General features: G+C 36.5%; 1 protein-coding gene across 1 annotated transcript; it reads left to right on the top strand.

The window, feature by feature from the left end:
• Positions 1–1,635: 1,635 nt before the first annotated feature.
• clic5b (chloride intracellular channel 5b) lies at positions 1,636–13,440 on the top strand. Its single transcript, XM_056765104.1, has 6 exons — positions 1,636–2,244; positions 8,848–8,957; positions 9,533–9,658; positions 9,832–9,938; positions 10,869–11,050; positions 11,430–13,440. Exons 1-6 carry the CDS (start codon positions 1,726–1,728, stop codon positions 11,592–11,594), a joined length of 1,209 nt encoding a protein of 402 aa, XP_056621082.1. The 5' UTR covers positions 1,636–1,725; the 3' UTR covers positions 11,595–13,440.
• The last annotated feature ends 7,165 nt before the right edge of the window (positions 13,441–20,605 follow it).

Below are 20,605 nucleotides of genomic sequence, written 5' to 3'. Positions count from 1 at the left end.
TGTTGAAGAATGGTTTTCACATTTGTTTCCAATGGTTCAATGGAAAATTCAGATTTTTTTCTGTATTATATTTTGCATGTATATAATTTGGTTGTTGCAAAGCATTTTGACAAAAACACATTTTAAACAAACATTAAAGACTGTATAGAAGTTAAAACAAGGAAATTACAAACTATATAGAAACTTTTGCTTTTTATATAGTAGTACAATAATAGTATATTTATATATTTACGTTCTTTAAAGTAAGATTAAATAATAACTGATTGATACATTGCTGGACACAAAGGATTAACAAGGCTCGCATCTTCATTTTGAGTAAGCCTGTATCCAAGTATAATATAATAGTAGTTTATAAAAATAAACTGGAATTATTTAAATAAAAATGGCTGGTTTTGAGGACACTTATTATTCTAACTTTGATACCACTGAACAAAAAAATCACTTTCAATATAAATTCGTCATAGATAATAAAAAGAGCTTTTATCTTTTTATTTCAGCAGAAAATGTGTGTTCTTTTTGGTCTTTACAGTTCATTCTATTCACTGCACAAAACAGGTGCAAAACTTCTCGTGTTAACATTATCTTGCTAATACTTAGAATGAATGACCATCTTGAGTTTGTTAATCTTTAAAAATGCACTTAAAGTAAACTCTCAAGACCCACCAGATTTTTACTGATTATTTGTGATTATTTACTGCCCCCTAGTGGCCATGATAGGGCATTTCACCTTCATGTGTTTTGTGACAAAAACAGTTCATCAAAGTTCAATCACATATCTTAATGTTTAGGAATTACTTCAGTTTCAGGTGTTAAGATAAAATCTTTAGGAATTTATTTTTTTTTAAAATGAAACTACAAACTTAACACACAACTGTATCCAAAACAGGTATGACTAGGTTTGAGTCCAAGGAAAAACGAGCATGAAGGATAAACACAAAAGTGTTTAAACATAAACTTATATCCTTAACTTCTCTCAGAAATGACTCATTACCCACAACCTTCTCATCATACATTAGACTGACATACGCTGTATTAACATATGTTAATGTGTACAAACTACATTAAATGATCCACTAGAGACTTAAATTCATTTGTAACTTAAGTGAACATAAAATGTTTACCTATGAGTACAAACAGTACGCAACACTTTAATTTCTCAGATCATAAAAAGGAGAAAGTAATTTTGACTTCAATGGTAAATGAAAAATATTACTGATATAAAAATTATTATTTTTGAAGATTAAAACAGTTATAGATAGATTGTTCTTTTTCATATGTCCACTTTTCAATAAATTAAAAGAAAAACTGATTTATGGATCCTAGAAAAATTTGATGAGAATTGTTTGAGAACATGAATTACTTTTGACTTCACAAATCTAAGCAGTGTGTGACCATATGATATGTGATTAGTTAGGGGTACATCATAAAATATGAATATTCTTGTTCTTGCATGTTTTAAAAATGCAGGTGCTATGTTTAAACATGTAATATGATAATAATAGATCTTAAATAATAGAATTGTTTTGTTTTACTGGGTCTTAAAACGATATGAAAAATGATAAGGGATGATCTGTTTTTTCACACATTTTTTATGACAGTCATCGAGCAAAGTTCATTTATAAGTGATCTGTCATCTCCTGCAGCAACAGGCGTGGACTGCTGCGCGCTCGACTCTAACTTCTCAAGTCATCTGCGCTTCACCACAATCCCAGAGGAGCTTAAACCATGGACACAAACCAAGAAAACATCTACGAAAAAGTGGATCAAGACCCCGTATATGAAAGTCCGTATGAAAGCATCAACACAGAGCCGAAATACGAGAATGTGGATCACGAGAGCGCCGCGGACACGGAGTACAGCGAGATCCACCGCATGTCTCCAGATTACATAAATACAAGAGAGGCAACTCAAGATGAAGAACGAGACACATCGTCCTCAGATGAACAAGGGGAGAAGTCAGAAAGCCCGATGGAGGATGTGGAAGCATCTCTGATCATTGGAGATGGAGACGGAGAGGGGTCAAGGCGACAGTCCTCGTCTTCAGAGAGCTCCGGGGACCCTTGCGATGACAAGCCTTTATCTGTTAACGATGACCTGCTCATGGCTTACAGTCTCCCAGAGGACTCATCTCCAGAACCAGAGGAGATAGTTGACTACAGCCTGAAAAACGTTGAGGAGAGTACGACGGAGGAGACCGCGACTGTTTCTGATCCAAATAAACCCGACATTGCGCTTTTTGTCAAGGTAAGGGTTGCTCGTTTATTTTGAGCTATATATGACATCTTTATGAAATTAAATACATATCATAAGTATGATGTAATTAACGTAAGAAAGCTTGATGGCAAAGTCTGAAGGTCAGTTGGGTGTGTTTTTGATAGCCCTCATATTTCTGCTTACCTTTGGCCTTTGGAGACACCATGATGACAATCAGATGATTCATATCTCCAGCTCACTTACTGTATAGTTTTACTCTATAGCTATTTTTGTCTTCCACACCCCTTTGACACATTTTTGCATTTTTATATATTCTAATCTTTTAATAAACATATATATATATATAATTACACCCATCACTAAATAAAATAAAATGTGGAAAGATATTCCATACAGAAAAGCACCACTTGAAATTTCCTATTTTACCTGTTTTGTTAAGCTTTGGCATTTAAATTTTAATCTATGTCTTAATGTTTTAGAAGAAAAGGGGTATCAGCAGGTTAATAAGTTTATTGCACACTTTTACAGTGAATACATTCAATGTTTAAGGAAAGTAAACTAACATTTACAAAAAGACATCCGGTGATTCGTTCAGTTTTCACTTTCTCTTAAAGATTCACCCAAAAATGACATGAATTACTCACTCTAGTTGTTCCAAACCTGCACACATTTCTTTGTTTGGTTGAAGATAATGAAAGATGTTTGGACGAAAGCTTGTAAGCAAGCAGTTTTTGTACCCTATTGACTCCCATAGTACGGTTGTCAAAAGTGCAACAGAACTATTTGTTGTCCTACATTCTTCAAAATATCTTCTTTTGTGTTTTTGAGAACAAAAAAATATATATAATAATGGTAGTTAATGGGGTCCGAGAACTGTTTGGTTACAAGCATTCGTCCAAATATCTTTCTCAGTGAACAAAGAAATTGATACAGATTTGGATCAACTCGAAGTCAATGATGACAGAATTTATATTTTTGGGTGATAATCCCTTTAAATTTTAAAGGGTGGTTTCTCGGACAGGGATTATTCAATTCAGGGACTAGGCCTAATTATGGTATTTATATTATTTTAAAAACAAACTTTACAAAAAATATCCCTGGTGTTCATCTTGAGACAAATCAATCACAGTGATATATTTAAGGATAATGTCAGTTCACGTAGTTTTCGATCAAGACAACAATGAAATTAATCTGGGATTAGCCTTAAACCCCGTCCGGGAAACCGCCCCTAATGTCTGAAGGGATCTGCTTGTTTACAGTATCAGTTTGTGAGTAGATAGATATAGTGGACTAACTTCATTATCATCAGTGACAGTGTCTCCATTCACTCGCTTTGTAGGCGAATTGTCAAAGGAAAGTTTAAACATGAGTTGCATAAACCGATGAATCATTAACCTTGAGTCCATACAGTCATGGAAACCAGAATGAACTCCAGGCTTGAGCAAATGAACCTCTGGCACTTGAGTTTATTTGCTCGATCGACTGATTGAAGAACTGTGATTGTGAAGTTGAGATTGAGTTTGGTAGAGGTCATCGTTTCATTTATGTTCATGTTATGCTTTCTGGATGTAGAGATCAACACATAGTCACTCTCATTAAATTAATATAACTAAGATTTTATGCTATTATTTATTTTGTAGTAACTCGCTACAGTTGAATTGACTGTGATCGTGGAAAATCTTAAATGTACAATTTTATGTTTTAACAGACTGTGGATATTGTACCAGTGAATAAAACATGATAAACGGTTTGGTCTTGTGAAATCCTCAGGAATAGTTCCAACATTGTCATAAAGAAGCACAGCGATAAAGAGAGTGTACGTTCTTATCGAAACCAAGTCCATAATCTCGTTTAAACTAACACGAATGATTGCAAACATCATTTTCCTATCAACGTTTATGAAATAAATGTTGGCCGTGATAGCTTTCTTGCTCTTGAATGCCTCAATGACCTGCCAAGGTGTACCAGAGTTTATCATGTCTTAATGCTGCAAATGTTATTTATTACTTTATTATTATTTTGATTAGTCAGTGTTTACATTTTTAGCATACCTGCTGGATTTACAATATAACTAGTCACAGTATTCCTATAAACTTTCAAAAATTCCTAGTATAGACTTTCTATTGTTTAACTTTTTCCTAACAACGTTCCTCTTTATGCTGTTTACCTTCGCCTGACCTGATTTTGCCAAGTGGTTGATGTCCTCAGGACAACATTTTTATAAATAAAACCTAAACCCACACCAAACCCCAACCATAACTCACCCCTAAAATCAGAGGGAAATGATAAGTGGAAAACAATGGTCTACAAGCACCTAATCCTGGTTGGAAGATTAAATTTAAAATAAACTGTAAATTTATTTCTGAAATCTGATTGTTTGATTTAAATGTTGTCCCATGTCCTAAGTATATCAACCACCATTAGCTTTAATAGTATCCCTACTTGTAAACATAACATTGTGAACTATACTCATTGTTGGCTTTTAAAACAAAATGTTGAACACTCCCTCATTGGATCGAAGCGATAAATGAATGAATGCAAATGATTGCGTGTGTTGTTCTTTGAATATTAGAAAGTTTTTAAGTATTCTATAAAACACTAGCAGAAGATGATTTATAAAGAATCAAAAAAGTTTTAGAGTGTACTGTATATTTCAAAGAGGAGGATAATACGTTGCTTCTTTAATCCAATTGGATTGTGAACTCTGGGCTGAATATAGTCATTTCCACCGATAGAGGGAGCTGTTCAACTGAAGTTAATGCCGTCATACATACTCCTCCTTGTTTGAGAATAATCTCTGTATTTCGTCTACATCATTTATACCACTAGAGCATCCTAATAATATGTAAAATCACAATAGGATGAGCTACACAATTCAGGACAGACATTTTAGGGATCTTTTGAATGAAAGAGACAGATAGTTGTCTGCAGGTCATGATGTCACATGGGTGATACATCCGTTCAAACCAGCACACATCCAAACCCCCTAGACTCCTGCAAGTAATTTATTACACTACATATACAATAAACTATGGAAGGGCAATCTCTATACAGTAGTGTTTCACCTCTGTTTAGAATATTGCCTACACATATTGTCTCCTTATTTAAAGTTCTCACCCTTGCAATATACATATGTATAAAGTGTGGGACCACACAGTGCTGGTTTACTTGTGGATTATTATCCAAATGTCTTGAAGCCAAATGATTCATCCTAACTTGACAGGCCCGTATCAGCCACGTCCCAAAACTTTGGACGCAGGTTCATGCTATAAACCAAAGCCAGCTCGTGCAATATTAAACAGGGAATCTTATTCTCCTTGGCTTGTCATGCCTACGTTGCCTGCGAGCATTAAATATGTATGTAACTCATTCCTCTACTTCAAGTTTCTGGACCATGAACACGTCACATAGTTACACAGAAAGCATGATGATCGCGCAACAAGAACCTCACACATCTTTGAATATGTTGAGTCTATGAATGTAACCATCATAGACAGTTACAAAGTCACCTAATATCACAGTTTGGCTTGTTGTCATCTGTCACTCATCAGTACTTTGTGTGATGGGGCGGAGCTTACAGAAGCCACGCCCCCAACTGAAGCCTCACACCTATTCCTTCTCTTCACATCACCTGTGTTTGGGATAGAGCTAGATTCACCTTTCGTCAGGGCTGAAGCTGACATCACACCTTGTGTCCAAAACACCAAAACAGACAAGGACGAGCTTTCAACATTTAATCCAAAATATCAGCTGGGTTCGTGTTGGAAGATGTAGGTCACAGATCCGGAGCATTACCTCACTCTCAGAAAGTGTCCATAATGGGGGACGGCCAAGAACCAGAGATTGAGTTGTTTGTCAAGGTAAAGAGAAAAATTAAGTATTATAGTGTGCAGAAAGAAAGCTTTATTGCAGTTCTGTATGATGAAGCTTCTGTAATGTACTTCTGGTGTTAGTGCAACTCAATGGTTCTAAAGTAACGCTTGTGAATTTGACAAGGGTCATGATCAGAAGCACGCTGTATGGCAGTATGTCTTGTATGTTGAATTTCAGATGATCAGTTAAAGTTAAAGTAAGGTAGACGTAGGCAGCCATCATGCACAGAGTTATTTGTTTGCATCACTGGTAATGTTTGTGTTTTGTATTGAGCTTCTGAAATATTGGCGATGGAAACATACAAACACAGCGACTGCTTTAATCTACGTTCCCTTGTACAGAAATCTGACATTGTAACTCTATTAAACATAATATTAATAGGTAAAAACATCGATATACTGTAGATATTCACTGTGTAGATTTTTCAGATATTCAAAATGTGCCACATACTTTAACATTATACCGTACATTTCAAACATTTTAAAATACTATCACACGTAGAATATACTGTGCATAGGTGTTTAAATGCTTTAATTTAGCATATATTCTTCAAATTGTATGCCTTTGACAAATAGTTAAATAAGATGTTTCATATATATTGAATTTTTATATAGCATAGAGAGTGAAATTTAGGAAAATTGGGTCCAGTTTTTGGCAATCATCTCAATGTAAAAACTATCCTAATCTGCCTAAATTCATCGTATGTTCCTGTATAGCCTTTTATCGGATTTCTGTATGTCACCAGGTTAATGCAGAACAGGCGTATGTACCAAAGGAAGGCTTTCATGTATTGGTGCATCTCACAGATAATAAAAAAATCTAAAAGGTACAAACACATTTTTCTTAATGTTCAAAGAGTTAAATGCAACACAACGAACAGTACAGTACAGAAGGCATTGTCACATCACGGCCTATTAACAGTGTTGAACTGCTGCCAATCACAGCACCCCGTCCCAACGCAAAACCCCCAATTGTCCTGCACTTTCTAGATGGGACCAGCCCATTGTTCTGCTTCCAGTGGATTTTCTGTGTTGAATTTGCCAGAATGGACAGATGATGACCTCTGTGCTTCTTTTTACCGTGTTATTCAATTCACGTTTTTTTCCATGATTCCTTTCAAAATCTCGGTGCTCATGTTATTTTAGCTCTCGTCCGTGTCTTGTTATTAACCCCCATTGACTTTCATTGTATCAACACAAAACCCGTGAGACATTTCTCAAAATATCCTCTTTTGTGTTCTGCAGAAGAAAGACTCATAGACAGGTTTTGAGACGTGAGAGTAAATAAATGATGTAATGTTTACGCATTGGTGAACCATCTTTTTAAAATCCTTTAGGTTTTAGTGTTAAAGGGATACTTCACCCAAAAATTTTATTGCTGTCATCATATACTCACCTTCCAGTTGTTCCAAATGTTCATAAATGTTTATTTTCTGATGAACACAGAGAACGATATTTGGAATAATGCTTAAAACCAAACAGATCACCCATTGACTCCCATAGTAGGAAAATGTACTTTATCTTTTTCTTTGTTATGTTGAACACAAAATAAGATATTTTGAAGAATTTAGGACAGCAAACAGTTCTGGGGCAATTCGGCCTACCATAGTTTTTTTCCTCCTACTATGGTAGTAAATGGGCGTCGAGATCTGTTTGGTTATAAGCATTCTTCAAAATATCTTCTCTGTGTTCATCAGAACGAAGAAATGTGTACAGATTTGGAACAACTCGAAGGTGGTTTGTAGGTGAAGTATCCCTTTAAATATTACATGCTGTATATGGTGTGCTAGATACATTATGCAATATATCTTATATATGTAGAATATTATATATAGTGACGGTAGAGGGAGTAAATTCTTTGGAGAGGGCGTACCATTGTAAAACGTTGGGAAACACTGTTAACACGTACACAACAACCTCTACACAATACAGTGTAATATACAGTAAATAGTATTGAACAGTAGTTGTGATGGAATATTGACGTTCAGTTTTAGAGTTAATGATGTCTGTGTGCATAATTGATATAGTTGTGGGTATTGTGTGGCAGTGTAAACTATAGCGGATCTTGTGCTCACGCTTCTGTTGGTTCAGGACATCTGATCTCCTCCTACAGACTCGGTCTTTGTGGTATAAAAAGGTTAACCTTGGCGCTTTATTGAAACATCACAGTCTCAATGTGATTCCAGCTCAACACAAAGAGACTAAGAATAACCTGAGCCCTGCATGCTTCAATCTGTAATGAGCAACTTAACGGAATTAATTAATGTTTCTCATCAAAAAGATTACGTTTGGGCATCTGTGTATTATGATAGTAAATTTGGATAAATATAAAATGTTCAAAAAAATAAATATGTGTACATTTGCTGATGCTGCTTGTATTAGTTTCGTGATGACCTCTGTTACAGTGCATTCAACAGGCGGTTTGCACTCTCTAGCGGATTTGTGGTGTTACTGCAGGTGTCCGCCAAACTATGGATAAATGCCAAAATGTGCATAAACCAAAAGTCGGATTCTGCAAGCAAAACTACATTTAAATACAGTTTACATCGTCTTCTCAACATATATTTTTTCCATTTTAAATATAGATAAATGCTAAAGTAATTTTTGCTATTACAGTTGTTCTTAATTTATTCTCTTGCATGCTAAATCGTTAAAACATCAGCAGAGGGCACTCTGACGCTTTCTCTGTCCCGTCTCTCAGCTCTTGAGGTACAAAGTATCTGATATATGACAGATAAAGATGATTTGTTTGTGTTTGTAGGCTGGCAGTGATGGTGAAAGCATTGGAAACTGTCCATTCTCCCAGCGTCTCTTCATGATCCTTTGGCTCAAAGGGGTAGTGTTCAACGTCACCACTGTTGACCTGAAGAGGTAAGAATTCTTCCATGCACTGCCTTACATTTTAAGTAAAAATGGGATTAAACATCATTCAATGTCTTAAAAAGCAAAATTTTATAAAACAAAAAAAAAGTTGAAGTGACACGGAAAAGGCCTCTGGCACAGTTTTAAAATATGTATGAATAGGTCTTTTGGCTTAGATTGTATTATGTTTTACATTTATTGTCAAATAAATGAATCAATCAATCAATCAAAAGCAAAAGTGTTTTATGGAAAAATTGCAATTTACCAAAATCTGTGTTTCATTTTCAGCACAAAAGATTGAAATCCGTAAAAGTCAGTAACAACGAACATGCCGTCATGTTTGTAAAATAATAAAATCTCCCTGAAAAAATACATATTTTGTGTAGTCCCATTAAGGTCATTGAACATTGGCATTGTTTTAATATAATAAGCCAATTGGCATGTCAACCAGATAAAACACAACTCAAAAGTGTATCCTTAGCAGAATGGAAAGGAGACTAATCTAGTTGAATCTAATTCCAACATACCGGGCTTGATGGAGTTATAAAATTAAGAAACGGATATTTTATTTCATATTTATTCAGGAAACCGGCTGATTTGCATAATCTGGCCCCAGGCACCCACCCGCCTTTCCTGACCTTCAACGGTGAGGTGAAGACAGACATTAACAAGATCGAAGAGTTCCTGGAGGAGGTTTTGGCTCCACCAAAGTAAGTTCATTTCTACCAATACACATGAGAGGAATCATGACTTCACGGGAACTCTAGACTACGCGTCCAAGGTTTCCTTGCTTCCTTTCAGATGAATATCTTATTAAACATCATATTAAATTATTATGAATTGGAAAGAATATTGACATTGTGTTGCTTTTTTTGTGTGGAAGGTACCCCAAACTCGCAGCCAGACACAGGGAGTCAAACACAGCTGGGAATGTCATATTTGCAAAGTTCTCGGCTTTCATAAAAAACACAAAGCCAGATGCCAATATAGGTATGCATGTCAAAGCCGATCAAACTGATGGAATGAATGAATGGATATACTGTTTTCCTCTTTGTATACTGAAGCTGGACAGAGTTTGACTCTATATTAAATCCATAGTGCTGGAAACATGCAAAATATCACAACATGACAGTGTTCATGTCATTCAAAGCGAACACACATATTGATCTACTGTATACGTTTTGAACCTGTTGCTTTAGATAAAAAAGTGTCTGTCAAATGTTTACATTTATAACATTTGTACAATAGGTAGAACTGCTAACATAGATGTCAATCAGAAACTGACCTGTCAATAATTTAAGTTATGGCTGATATTCATATATCATGTATTTTACACTTACATTACAGTATATGCATTTTGGGAATTGTGCATTATTGAACGTTTATCATAGAACTGTTCAATATCACTACCTTTATAAAATTGATATAGTTTGAAATATAACTTCTATAAAATATACACAAAATATCATTTATATGCTGTATCTTACTTTGGATTGGGTTGTCACAATATAATATAAAATTGACTATTATATATTTTTACTTCGATAGATATCGCGATACCCGAGGTAGTTCGGATAAGCGGTAGAAAATGGATGGATGGATATCGCGATAAAGCCACCACGTGTATGGCACGATAATCGCATATTAACATCTGATGGAATCTGAAATAACAAGCATGTGTCTGATCATATCAACATCAAACTAACACTAAAAAAACTCATATTTTGGCTCTATAATTCTCAACTAGTGTTCGGCTTATTGGAAATTATAGTCTTTTATTATCCGTTTCCAATATTGGCCTAATGGTACGAAACGCAATATTAAAAAAAACACTGATATTTGCCAATACTGATATAATGACCGTGTACATCTCTAGTTTTAATATGTTTGGCTGTTCAATATGTCTGATGTTTTTGTTAGCTCTGGAGACGGCTCTGACAAAAGCCCTGAAGAAGCTGGACGAATACCTGAACAGTCCTCTGCCTGATGAGATCGATGCTGACAGCACAGAGGAGGAGAAGAGCTCAAACCGCAGGTTCCTGGATGGCAATGATCTCACGCTGGCAGACTGTAACCTGCTGCCCAAACTGCACATAGTGAAGGTGAGCTCAACCAATCACAAACACACAAATACATAGTGTCATAAAACAAGTCTTAACAATGTCGTTGTGATGATACATTTATGTTTAAAAAGTTAACCATGGTCACCACAAATTCACCATGATTTTACTACAGTAACCGTAGTTTTGCCTTGGTGTGTATAGTAAAGTTGCGGTTGTACAAATGCCATTCAATCCGCCAAAAAACATTGTTATACTTTACTATACTTTACTAGAATAAAATCATCGTTTTATTTTCGTAAAAGATGGCCTAGGTTAGCGTGCACGCTCTTACAGAGTGAGCTGTGGTGCTTCAAAAATCAAAGTCAACTTGAAATGATAGACCCTTTAGTAATGTGTTCGTCTATTCATGTTTTTGCAGGTCGTGACCAAGAAGTATCGCAACTTTGACATTTCCACCGATTTAACAGGCGTGTGGCGTTACTTGAACAACGCGTATGCACAGGAAGAGTTCACCAACACGTGTGCGTCCGACAATGAGATCGAGTTTGCATATAAGGATGTGGCTAAGAGGCTAGCCAAGTAAACAAACAACACAACCTGACTTGGGGTAGGGTAATAACCGAAGGAGTGTTTGCCATGTATGTCCAAACTATTAACCCAATATTTTTACTTTCATTTGCCCATGAACCCTGATAATAAAACAGCAGTTTAACGCGCTGGTGCTGTAATCCAGTGTTGAAACACAACATTTTTATATTTACAACAGAGCCACGACTGACCATTTCAACATTCTGTGCCGTCTCTATTTCAAGAGATGCACGTCATATTTTCTTGCTCTGTGCATGACCACAAGCTTTTGCTGTTTTACTCCTTCAGTCATATTATTACATCATGTGTTTTTTTATCAGTCATACATACTGTGGCACTTTTAAAAACAGGCTTGTTGATGCATTCATGTTTACTTGGCTTTAACCTTGCCTTAATATCTAATCCTCTCTGTTCATTCGGAGTTTATTTGCTTTCAGTAATGTTTTTATTATTGTGTATAATGAACGAAAAAATCTAATTCATGCAACAGGATAAAAGAAAGCCCACAAAACGAGCCATCATTTACTCATTCCAGATTGAAGCTGTGTTTACATCCAGTATTTAAAAATAGATGTTTAGGTGCCACACAGTGGACAGAAAATCCTTTCTACAAAGCTATTGCGGTTGTATGAACAAGTTGTATGATTTTCTTAATTTTTTTATTATTGAAAGCCCCTGGTCACTACGAGCGATTTAAACAATGTCTTTTGTGTTCATTAGACAAACTTTAAATGTCTGACGTGTGCATTTTTTTAATTAGAATTAACTTCCACTTTTGTGTTAAGGTATTTTTTGAGGTGCAGTTAAAATAGTTTTAAAGTATGAAAAGCAATGTGCCTAATTCATAGAAGGGCACACATCATGTTCATACTGTTAATGCTTTAGCATGCACACACACACAAAAAAAACTGTTTACTGAAGTTTTGAGTTGCTTGATGTGCTTGTAATTTCCTCATATATTTTTGACCATATCTACCACTGTATTGCATTAGTTATACCTCAATATTTATCAGTTTTGCCTCAATGGATCTATATGACAGGTAAATAATGAGCTGAGGGAGCTCGGACATTCACAGCGGACAGTGGTCCACCGAAATGGAGAATAAGGAAATCTGATCGGGCGACTCTCCAGGTCTCCTCCTCTCCACTTAGAACTGCTGGAATATCACAGCGCTTGTGATGGGTCCTCGTGGAGCTCTCGCTCTTGTGTGGTTTGGAAAGGGTTTGATATGAAATGAGAGCGTGGCGCCGAAGAGGCCTGCTCAGAGCGAAGCTCTATGAGTAAAATAATATTTTCATAGATTGACTCCCATTATTCCTTTTTCCCCACGCACATGCTTTGGCTAATTGATACGGTGTTATGGGGCAGTTTCTAAGGAAATGGACGTTTATTGTAATTGAGTGATAAATGCTTATTGTGTGCTTTTATTTCTGAATGATTCTGAATGTGATAACATACATCAACCTACAAGAAAGTGAAATCACAGATAAGTGTTTCTCCTAGACATCAGTGGAGAGCAAATGGAGACGTCTCATTTGCGTCTCAAATATTTCTCCTGAGAAAAAAAAGAGCAAGAAATCTCACAAATGTAGAGTTTCAGAAGAGACAATGTCACAAGCTCAGATTTCTCAAGTCTGCAATCAAAAGTCAGTATTATTGATCTCAATGAAGAATGAACTCAAACAGTTCTCATCTAATTTACCCCAATTCAGATGATTTTACCTCTAGAATCTGCATTCACTTTACACCTCCGTACTCTTTATGGATTTGAACAATTGTCACGTTTGATTCTGTTTTATTTTTTACAGAATTTTTGAATAAACATCTAAGATTAATTTGATACTTACTGAATCAACCGAGAACTCGATAAAATCACCATCTAGAAAAAAAGCTCTTTGGGTAACACAGTTTCTATCTGTGTGTTTGTCAAGATAAACATGTGTAAATATACAGTTTATATAAAGTAAAGTAAATATAGGGTATGTTCTGAAGGTGGTGAAAGGTTATAGCCGATGGCGATGTCTCGGAGACAGTCTCCATTTAAAGTGGGTTTCATTGTCCATTTAACACAAAGAAACCGACTTTGATGTGATGGTTTCATCGTCGGGCAGAAAAGAGTAATGTCTGCTAACAGATTTAAACATGAGCTTTCAGGCCTCGGATCAAAGCTCTCGCTTCGCTTCCACTCTCTCATTATGGCCAAAAGCCATCCAAGCCCGTCTCTATTTTTCCTATAAAGAGCCTCAAGTCTCTGAAGACCAGTGCCCGTCAGATTTACAATAGAGAATGTGACTATTTACCCAAAGCGGGAGTCATCCAGAAACAACAGTCCAGAAAAATAAATGGAGCCTTCTATATTTTTCCACACAAGTAAGAAAATATGCTACGGGACTCGTGCCTCATTCTTTCATAATTGGCTCTTCAACATTCTCTGTCTCGGATGTCTGCGTATACATTCAGCGTTTTTGATAATATACAATGCGGCATTAATGTCAAACATCTCTAGCTGTGATCCAGCGCTGTAACTCTAATCTGTTTGTACAGACTCGAGGGATTCACAAGTCCTCCCGTATCAGAGACGCATGCAGAGATGTCGCCTTGACTTTTTTCTCCTGGTTGATGCTCAAGAAATGTGTACCTTTACGAAGAGTGAACAGTGTTTTAATGGGGCAAGTGATAATTGAGAGAGTAGCCTACACATGGAGGAAAACGTTAAATCTCGTGCTAATCCTCAGATCCTGCCAACAGCTATGACTAAAGGCAGAAAGTCAACATGTAAAAGTTGGCCTTTAAATCGTGAAGGTTTTATGAGGTAATTGCTGTACGGGTCACTTCCTAAAGCCAGCTTTACAACCAACACCAGGCAGGTAGATTTAAGCTTCCTCCTAATATCCTCACATGCGGCTTTTAACTGCTGTATTCTTTTACGGATCCACACCCAAAAAACACACGAGCACGCTTATCACAGAAAATAGATACAATTAAAATGAAAGGGATTGTTCAGCTAAAAATATACATTCTTCGTAATTTGCTCACCCAGACCTGTATGACTTTCTCACTTCTGTAGAAAACAAAAGATATTTTGAAGAATGTTGGTAGCCAAACAACATTTGAACCCATTGACTTCCATTTAATGAACACAAAACCACTGAGACATTTCTATGTAGAAACCATCACAGGAATTTAAATGGATTTAGTGGTTATGATGGGAATTGTATTAGTTTAAATGCTATAATGATTTCTGTGGGTCTCTGTTTTGTGTCGGGTTCTGCTGGGAAACCAATGCCATTAAATCCAATGGAAATACGTCCCAAACACGGCGCATAAAGGAGTTTTTACTGGTTTAAACAGTAGACAGTTAATGTTTTATAATGATTTTTGTGTAAAAAATAAAGTTCGTGGTGAGATGCACATACAAAACATGTCCAGCAGATGGCGATATTACAGCTACACATCATTTGAACAACTTTCTTACATTGTATACAACTGCAGTCAAACAAACGTTTAACTCGTAACCACATGCAGTATTAAATGACAGCAGTCACTGACAGTTTGGTTTAATAAACGAATGAATGAGAGTCTGTTAAACTTGACTTCATAAACAAGTCACTTCTACAACTTACAAAAGTAAAAAATGGATGCCTTCACATTTATTGAGTATACAAAATCCACTGGGCTCCCTTTTGTTTAAATGTTTGAAGTTTCTCTCTGGATTTCGGTAAAAGTTGTTAAGATCACATGTAAGTAGGCTACACTATTGAGATGTGGTCGAGCAGAATGAACCGGTGTCCAGGATTCTGACACAAATGCATTATATCACTTTTATTATGACAAAGTGGAAGTAACATAAATCCAGACTTTTCTTGAGGAAAGAAAATATCCGCTTTTGCCTGAGAAAGAAGCTGCCATGTGACTGACATGCGGTGGGATGTGATGGAGAGTGTTCATGTGACAGACACACGCCTGTGGCTTCAGCAGAACGCTGACGACCAAACCAGAGACATCTCTGGATCTGCTGCTGTACTTCAGTCTGGCAGCCGAGCCGGACATCAAAGCAGAACAGTAGGACCTGAGGAGGACCACTCCAGATTCACCACCACACAGACACATTTAAGGATCTATGGTCAAGCTATCAAAATGGATGACGTTTGTATACTTCAGTTTCAGCGGCAGCATAAACAAACGTGGCCCAAACTTAACTTCCGGTAGACGTCCACAAAGTAACTGTAGCTGTTGACTGTATGAATGAATAGCCTATACAATACCATTATAAATCATATTAATATAAATTAAATGTAAAACAAATTGTTATAGTCTACTATAACGATGACGCAGGCCGACATTCGGACATGGTCGTGCGTCCTATGAAACCGTTTATAGGCTAATTCAGAGATGACGTATTTTTGTAGTTTAACCCGGAAGTAAGCGCCGCGCTTGTTCCCTCGATCGAAAGCCTTGAAGCATATTTTCTATATACTTTCAAAAGATCGCAAAAAAATAAGATCTGTGACTAACAAGATTATCTTTACAGATTTACACAATATTTGCTATTTTTGAAGTCTTAATACTACCGGCAGAGTTAAAAAGCTAACACGATGCTATAAACAGACACGCGTGCACTTTAGTCGCTCGATATCGACATCACCACCACCAAGCTTCTGACAACTTTCTCAAACACGTATTCACTGGTAAATAATTACTCCACAAATGAATCCCCAACAAAGATTTGTGCTCATGTTGCATTATTTGTGAGATGTATACAATATGCGCGATGACGTCTTAACGTGCCCGTTAAGTAGTTGCGTTTAGCAATTTGTTAGCAAACGCCGTTGTAAAGACACAATAAAGGTTTCAATCCCAGGCGGGTTATAACTGGTGTGTTTTATGTCATAGATGAAAATATTTAGAGGTTTTGTTTGCCACAGAACTTTTTTTAGGCGATTTAACCCAAACCCAAATGAAACCGGAAGTCTTAAAATGCGAAGTGCTAACTCGTTTCCGGGTTTGCATACAAAATACGTCATCTCTGAGCCACTCCATGGTTGTTTGCGTGCGTGCGTGCGTGTTAAAAATGTTTAAAAAAAATGGTGTTTATATTTTCCCACATTTTACAACAATACCAAACTCATTAAAAACACAAATGAAGGGAAATTAAAAGGGAATCCTTTTGTGACTGAAAAATATATCATATGTAAAATGTTTAATTTGAGCATCTCCAGCATCTGTTGACTGCTTTTCTTCATTGTCAAATTCATCTTTTTAAAAAAATTTGAAGAGAAAATTCCCATGATGAAAGAAACTTATATTTTGTCTACCAATTTTTTTAGACATTAAAGGCAGTGTCGGGTGTAACAGTGTCAGTGTCACAGTTCCTGTGACTTAATTACTTTTCCCTTAGAAAGTAAGGGATTACTCTTATTTTTTCTGTAATTTAATTACAGTTACGTTTGATGTAATTAAACTAAATACTTTGTGTAATATATGTGTGTGCAATAGTGGAATTGACATCAAACTTCAAAGTCTAATTTTAAAATCCGTGCTCTAATGTATAATTCTCACATTTGCAATACTTTGGTTAGTAAATACGAGTACTTTATGTAGTTTATATTATTTAGTTGAATGAATTAAATAGGCCGTTTCATGTCCATCCTTGAATCACTTGAACTTATCAAAGTTAATATAGGATATAGAAAGTAATTAGTAAAAAGTAGGCTAACTAAATACTGTTTGGAGAGAGTCATTTGTACAGTAATCTAATTACACTATTGAATATGTAATTAGTTACTAGTAATTAATTACTTTTTCAGAGTAACTTACCCAACACTGATTAAAGGACACACTTCAGATCAATAATAAAAAATATCAGCATTTAAGTTTTTTAGAAGCAGCACAAAACTTGTAAAAATGTCATATTAAAATATCCAATATAATTGACAGCTAGATCTTTAACGCGTGCATGTTGAATACGCACAACTTCATAAATGTATGACTCTTGATATATTTAATGTAAAGTAATTGAGTTATTTTCCAGTAAGAGTATTGTTTAAATCCAGCGCAGTAAAAGAGATTTTCTTCATTAGCTTCAACATGGATTCATATGGTGAACAGAAAGGGCGATTATGTAGCTTTAGTAGAAACAGATCGTCGTTTGACTTTTTAATTTAAGTATGAAAATGTTGCTTTTCCTGTATGGGCAGGATGTGGCTCGACAGACAGCTGAGGACTCTAATTCATTTAAGACACGTCTTGGTGCCTGCGTAAAGATCCGATACAGCCGAGGTGCTTCATCATACAATATATCTCTTCACACAAGAGCCCAATATGTTGCTCGCGGGCCCGGCCTTACCCACAGAAGTCCTCAGCTGTCAAGAAAATTCGTTTTATCATTCAGCCATATAAATCATCGCGAGCTCCACAGGAAATCGAGAAAGTTTGACTTTCCAGTCATAAACCATAAAATCTGTCATTAATATAATAACATGCGTTGGGATATTTGGAGACAGAAATGAGGACCAGACCTGGGCATCGATAAAAGCGCTTGGCTTGCGTCGCAGGGCGTCGTTTTCCAAAATACAGTATCAGAAACAACAGGCGTAATATCGCTGCTACTTTGTGTCACTCATCGCAAGAGATTTTGGGGAATGTGATTTGACTGTTTTGCATTTCCAGTTCATTAGATCTCAATTAACACTCCGTCACCTCAGAAGGTTTACAGGGCCGTTTGTTTGACGAGAAACATGTCGTTATGCTTCTCCGCGGCTGGCACGCAGTCAAGATGAAGTTTCTTTTCCAAATAATTCATATTTTAGTGTTTGGCTCAATTTTGTGGAAAAGGGCCGTTTTGCATGAATATTTGGCAGGCGAGAGGATTCTGTCCATCATGTGCAAGTCGATCTTTGCTGAAACGCTCGGTGGCATCGAACGACCTTTGACAGGTTTGATGGTAGATAACTCGAGACCGCTGGCACATCAACAATAGGATGCATTGTTCGCGAGGCAGCTGTCCATGGTACTGATGTGAGTACATTTATGTGGGGTTTACCACCAAAATGCATCACACCTGTACATTTTCAAAACACTTAAACTGTCTGAGGACATTAAAAGTAGATTTACTTCAAAAGGAAAATAAGTAAAAAAAAACAGTGAAGAGCTGTACCTTTGAAGCCTCGTGATGCTTATTTAGAGTCTTTAGAAATAATTTAATCGTAGTTAAATGGATTAGTTACTGTAAGAGCAATGGGTCATTCATCTCCAATAGGCACATAAAATGCAGCAGTGTGGTTAGGCACTAGATGGCGCAATCGAGCTAATGTGACTGCCACTCACTTGTTCATGTGAAATTAAAAACGACACAACAGGTAAAATATATTTGTAAACAAACTACTGTATGCCACCAAAAACAGCTTTGTTTGTTTGTTTATGCAGAAACGAGACACACTTGTACACCATTGACTTCTAAACTGTTTAGTCTGTGTTTGAATTTAAAGGAATGTTAAAGGATCAAGTTATCACCATGGTCCTTTGGAACATTGCTTGTATTACTTTCTTGTGTCCGTTAGACATAAAAGAAGATATTTTGAGAAATGTGTCCACGTTGTTCCAAATCATTGGGATTCAACGTTTTATTTTAGCAATGTTCTTCAAAATATTTTCTTTTGTGTTCTGCAGAAGAAAGTCATGTAGGTTTGAAATGACATGAAGTTGAGTAAATGATGACAGTATATTCCTTTTTTACCTTTCAATCGTGTCTTAAGTCATACTTGTGGAATGCATTGGATGTTGTTTTATTTAGTAGGCGTCATTTAAAGAGATTTAAAAGCAGAATGAAGTTTGTATTGGTGTGCGTGACACAGGGGTGCCGACTGGTTTGTGGGTGGACTCTGTCTCTTCTGAACTGGGATTCAGAATCTATTTATCCTGGTTGAAAGTTTTATGATTTGAAACGAAGGTTTGTTATAATCAAATAAGCAAATGTCTCACACTGACCTTAAAGGGCCAAAATAAGAATTCTCTTATAGTTTTTTTTCAGATTATATTGTTCAAATCCTGTATGTGACACTTTCTCATGTGGTACACAAATAATATATTTTGAGAAATGTGTCATGTAATGAAAATCAGTAAGGGAAAATGTTGTTTGTTTATCAACATTATTCAAAATATCTTTGAATAAAGGAGAAAGTCATACAGGAATGCCATGACGGCGATTCATTTTTTCATTTCATTCATGATCCCCACAAGATGCTCTTGTTCTCAAATTCATGGAAAATCTTTCACTTTTGACTGTAATTGTTATGATGATATTTCTAATGAAAACATGCCTTTTCAGAAAAATGCAAAATAAAAGCATATTCGCTTGTGGTCTCAGACATTTCGACTCCACTGTATCATTGGAAACGTATTTCTCGGTCAACACATCGGTCGGTTCCTCGTCCTCTCAGGATCATTATTCTAATTGCTGGATGCAGATCGGAACGTTTAGAACCCGAAACCGTCTCTGCATTTCCAGCCCAGTTCACATTGAGGGAAATCCCAGGATGGCTCCCGGTTCAAATGGAGATGGAGCGCTCTGTGATTATGCCTGTTATGTCTTGAAATAATGTGTAACAGCCCTCGTTTCCTAAGCTTGATTTAACAGAGATCAGTACGAGACGGAGACAAATACAGCACACGAGACCATCCGTGCACTCGCAGGACTCTCCAAAGCAAATGTTGATGCAGTCTGTGATCCAAGTCGGTACGTCCTACAGTAGTGCACGAGCCCGGAGTCTGTTGCCGGCTTTAATCTCAGGCCAGCTATCTCCGAGGTTCAACGTTAAGGCAATCAAACCGCTTGTAAATGGTAAGACCTGATGCGCGGACCTTTGCCCATTCGTCTTCACGAAGGTCCCGTGGTGACACTTAATCAACGTCAAGGGGAAAAAGAAAGTTTAATGATGGAGATGATATATGGTTACGAGTAACGTCAGGACACTATGATAAATACTACCACTCACACAGAGACGAGA

This window comes from Triplophysa dalaica, chromosome 13 (assembly GCF_015846415.1).
Source record: "Triplophysa dalaica isolate WHDGS20190420 chromosome 13, ASM1584641v1, whole genome shotgun sequence".
NCBI classification, from domain to species: domain Eukaryota; kingdom Metazoa; phylum Chordata; class Actinopteri; order Cypriniformes; family Nemacheilidae; genus Triplophysa; species Triplophysa dalaica.
Note: the sequence above shows the minus strand (reverse complement) of the source record. Positions and strands in the feature narration are given on the sequence as shown.

Bases quoted from the DNA above. Each gene is read 5' to 3' on its own strand.
- clic5b (XM_056765104.1), top strand. From the start codon at position 1,726: ATGGACACAAACCAAGAAAACATCTACGAAAAAGTGGATCAAGACCCC. The intron at 8,958-9,532 runs GTAAGAATTCTT...ATATTTATTCAG, and splicing joins ACCACTGTTGACCTGAAGAG to GAAACCGGCTGATTTGCATA. The intron at 9,659-9,831 runs GTAAGTTCATTT...TTTGTGTGGAAG, and splicing joins GAGGTTTTGGCTCCACCAAA to GTACCCCAAACTCGCAGCCA.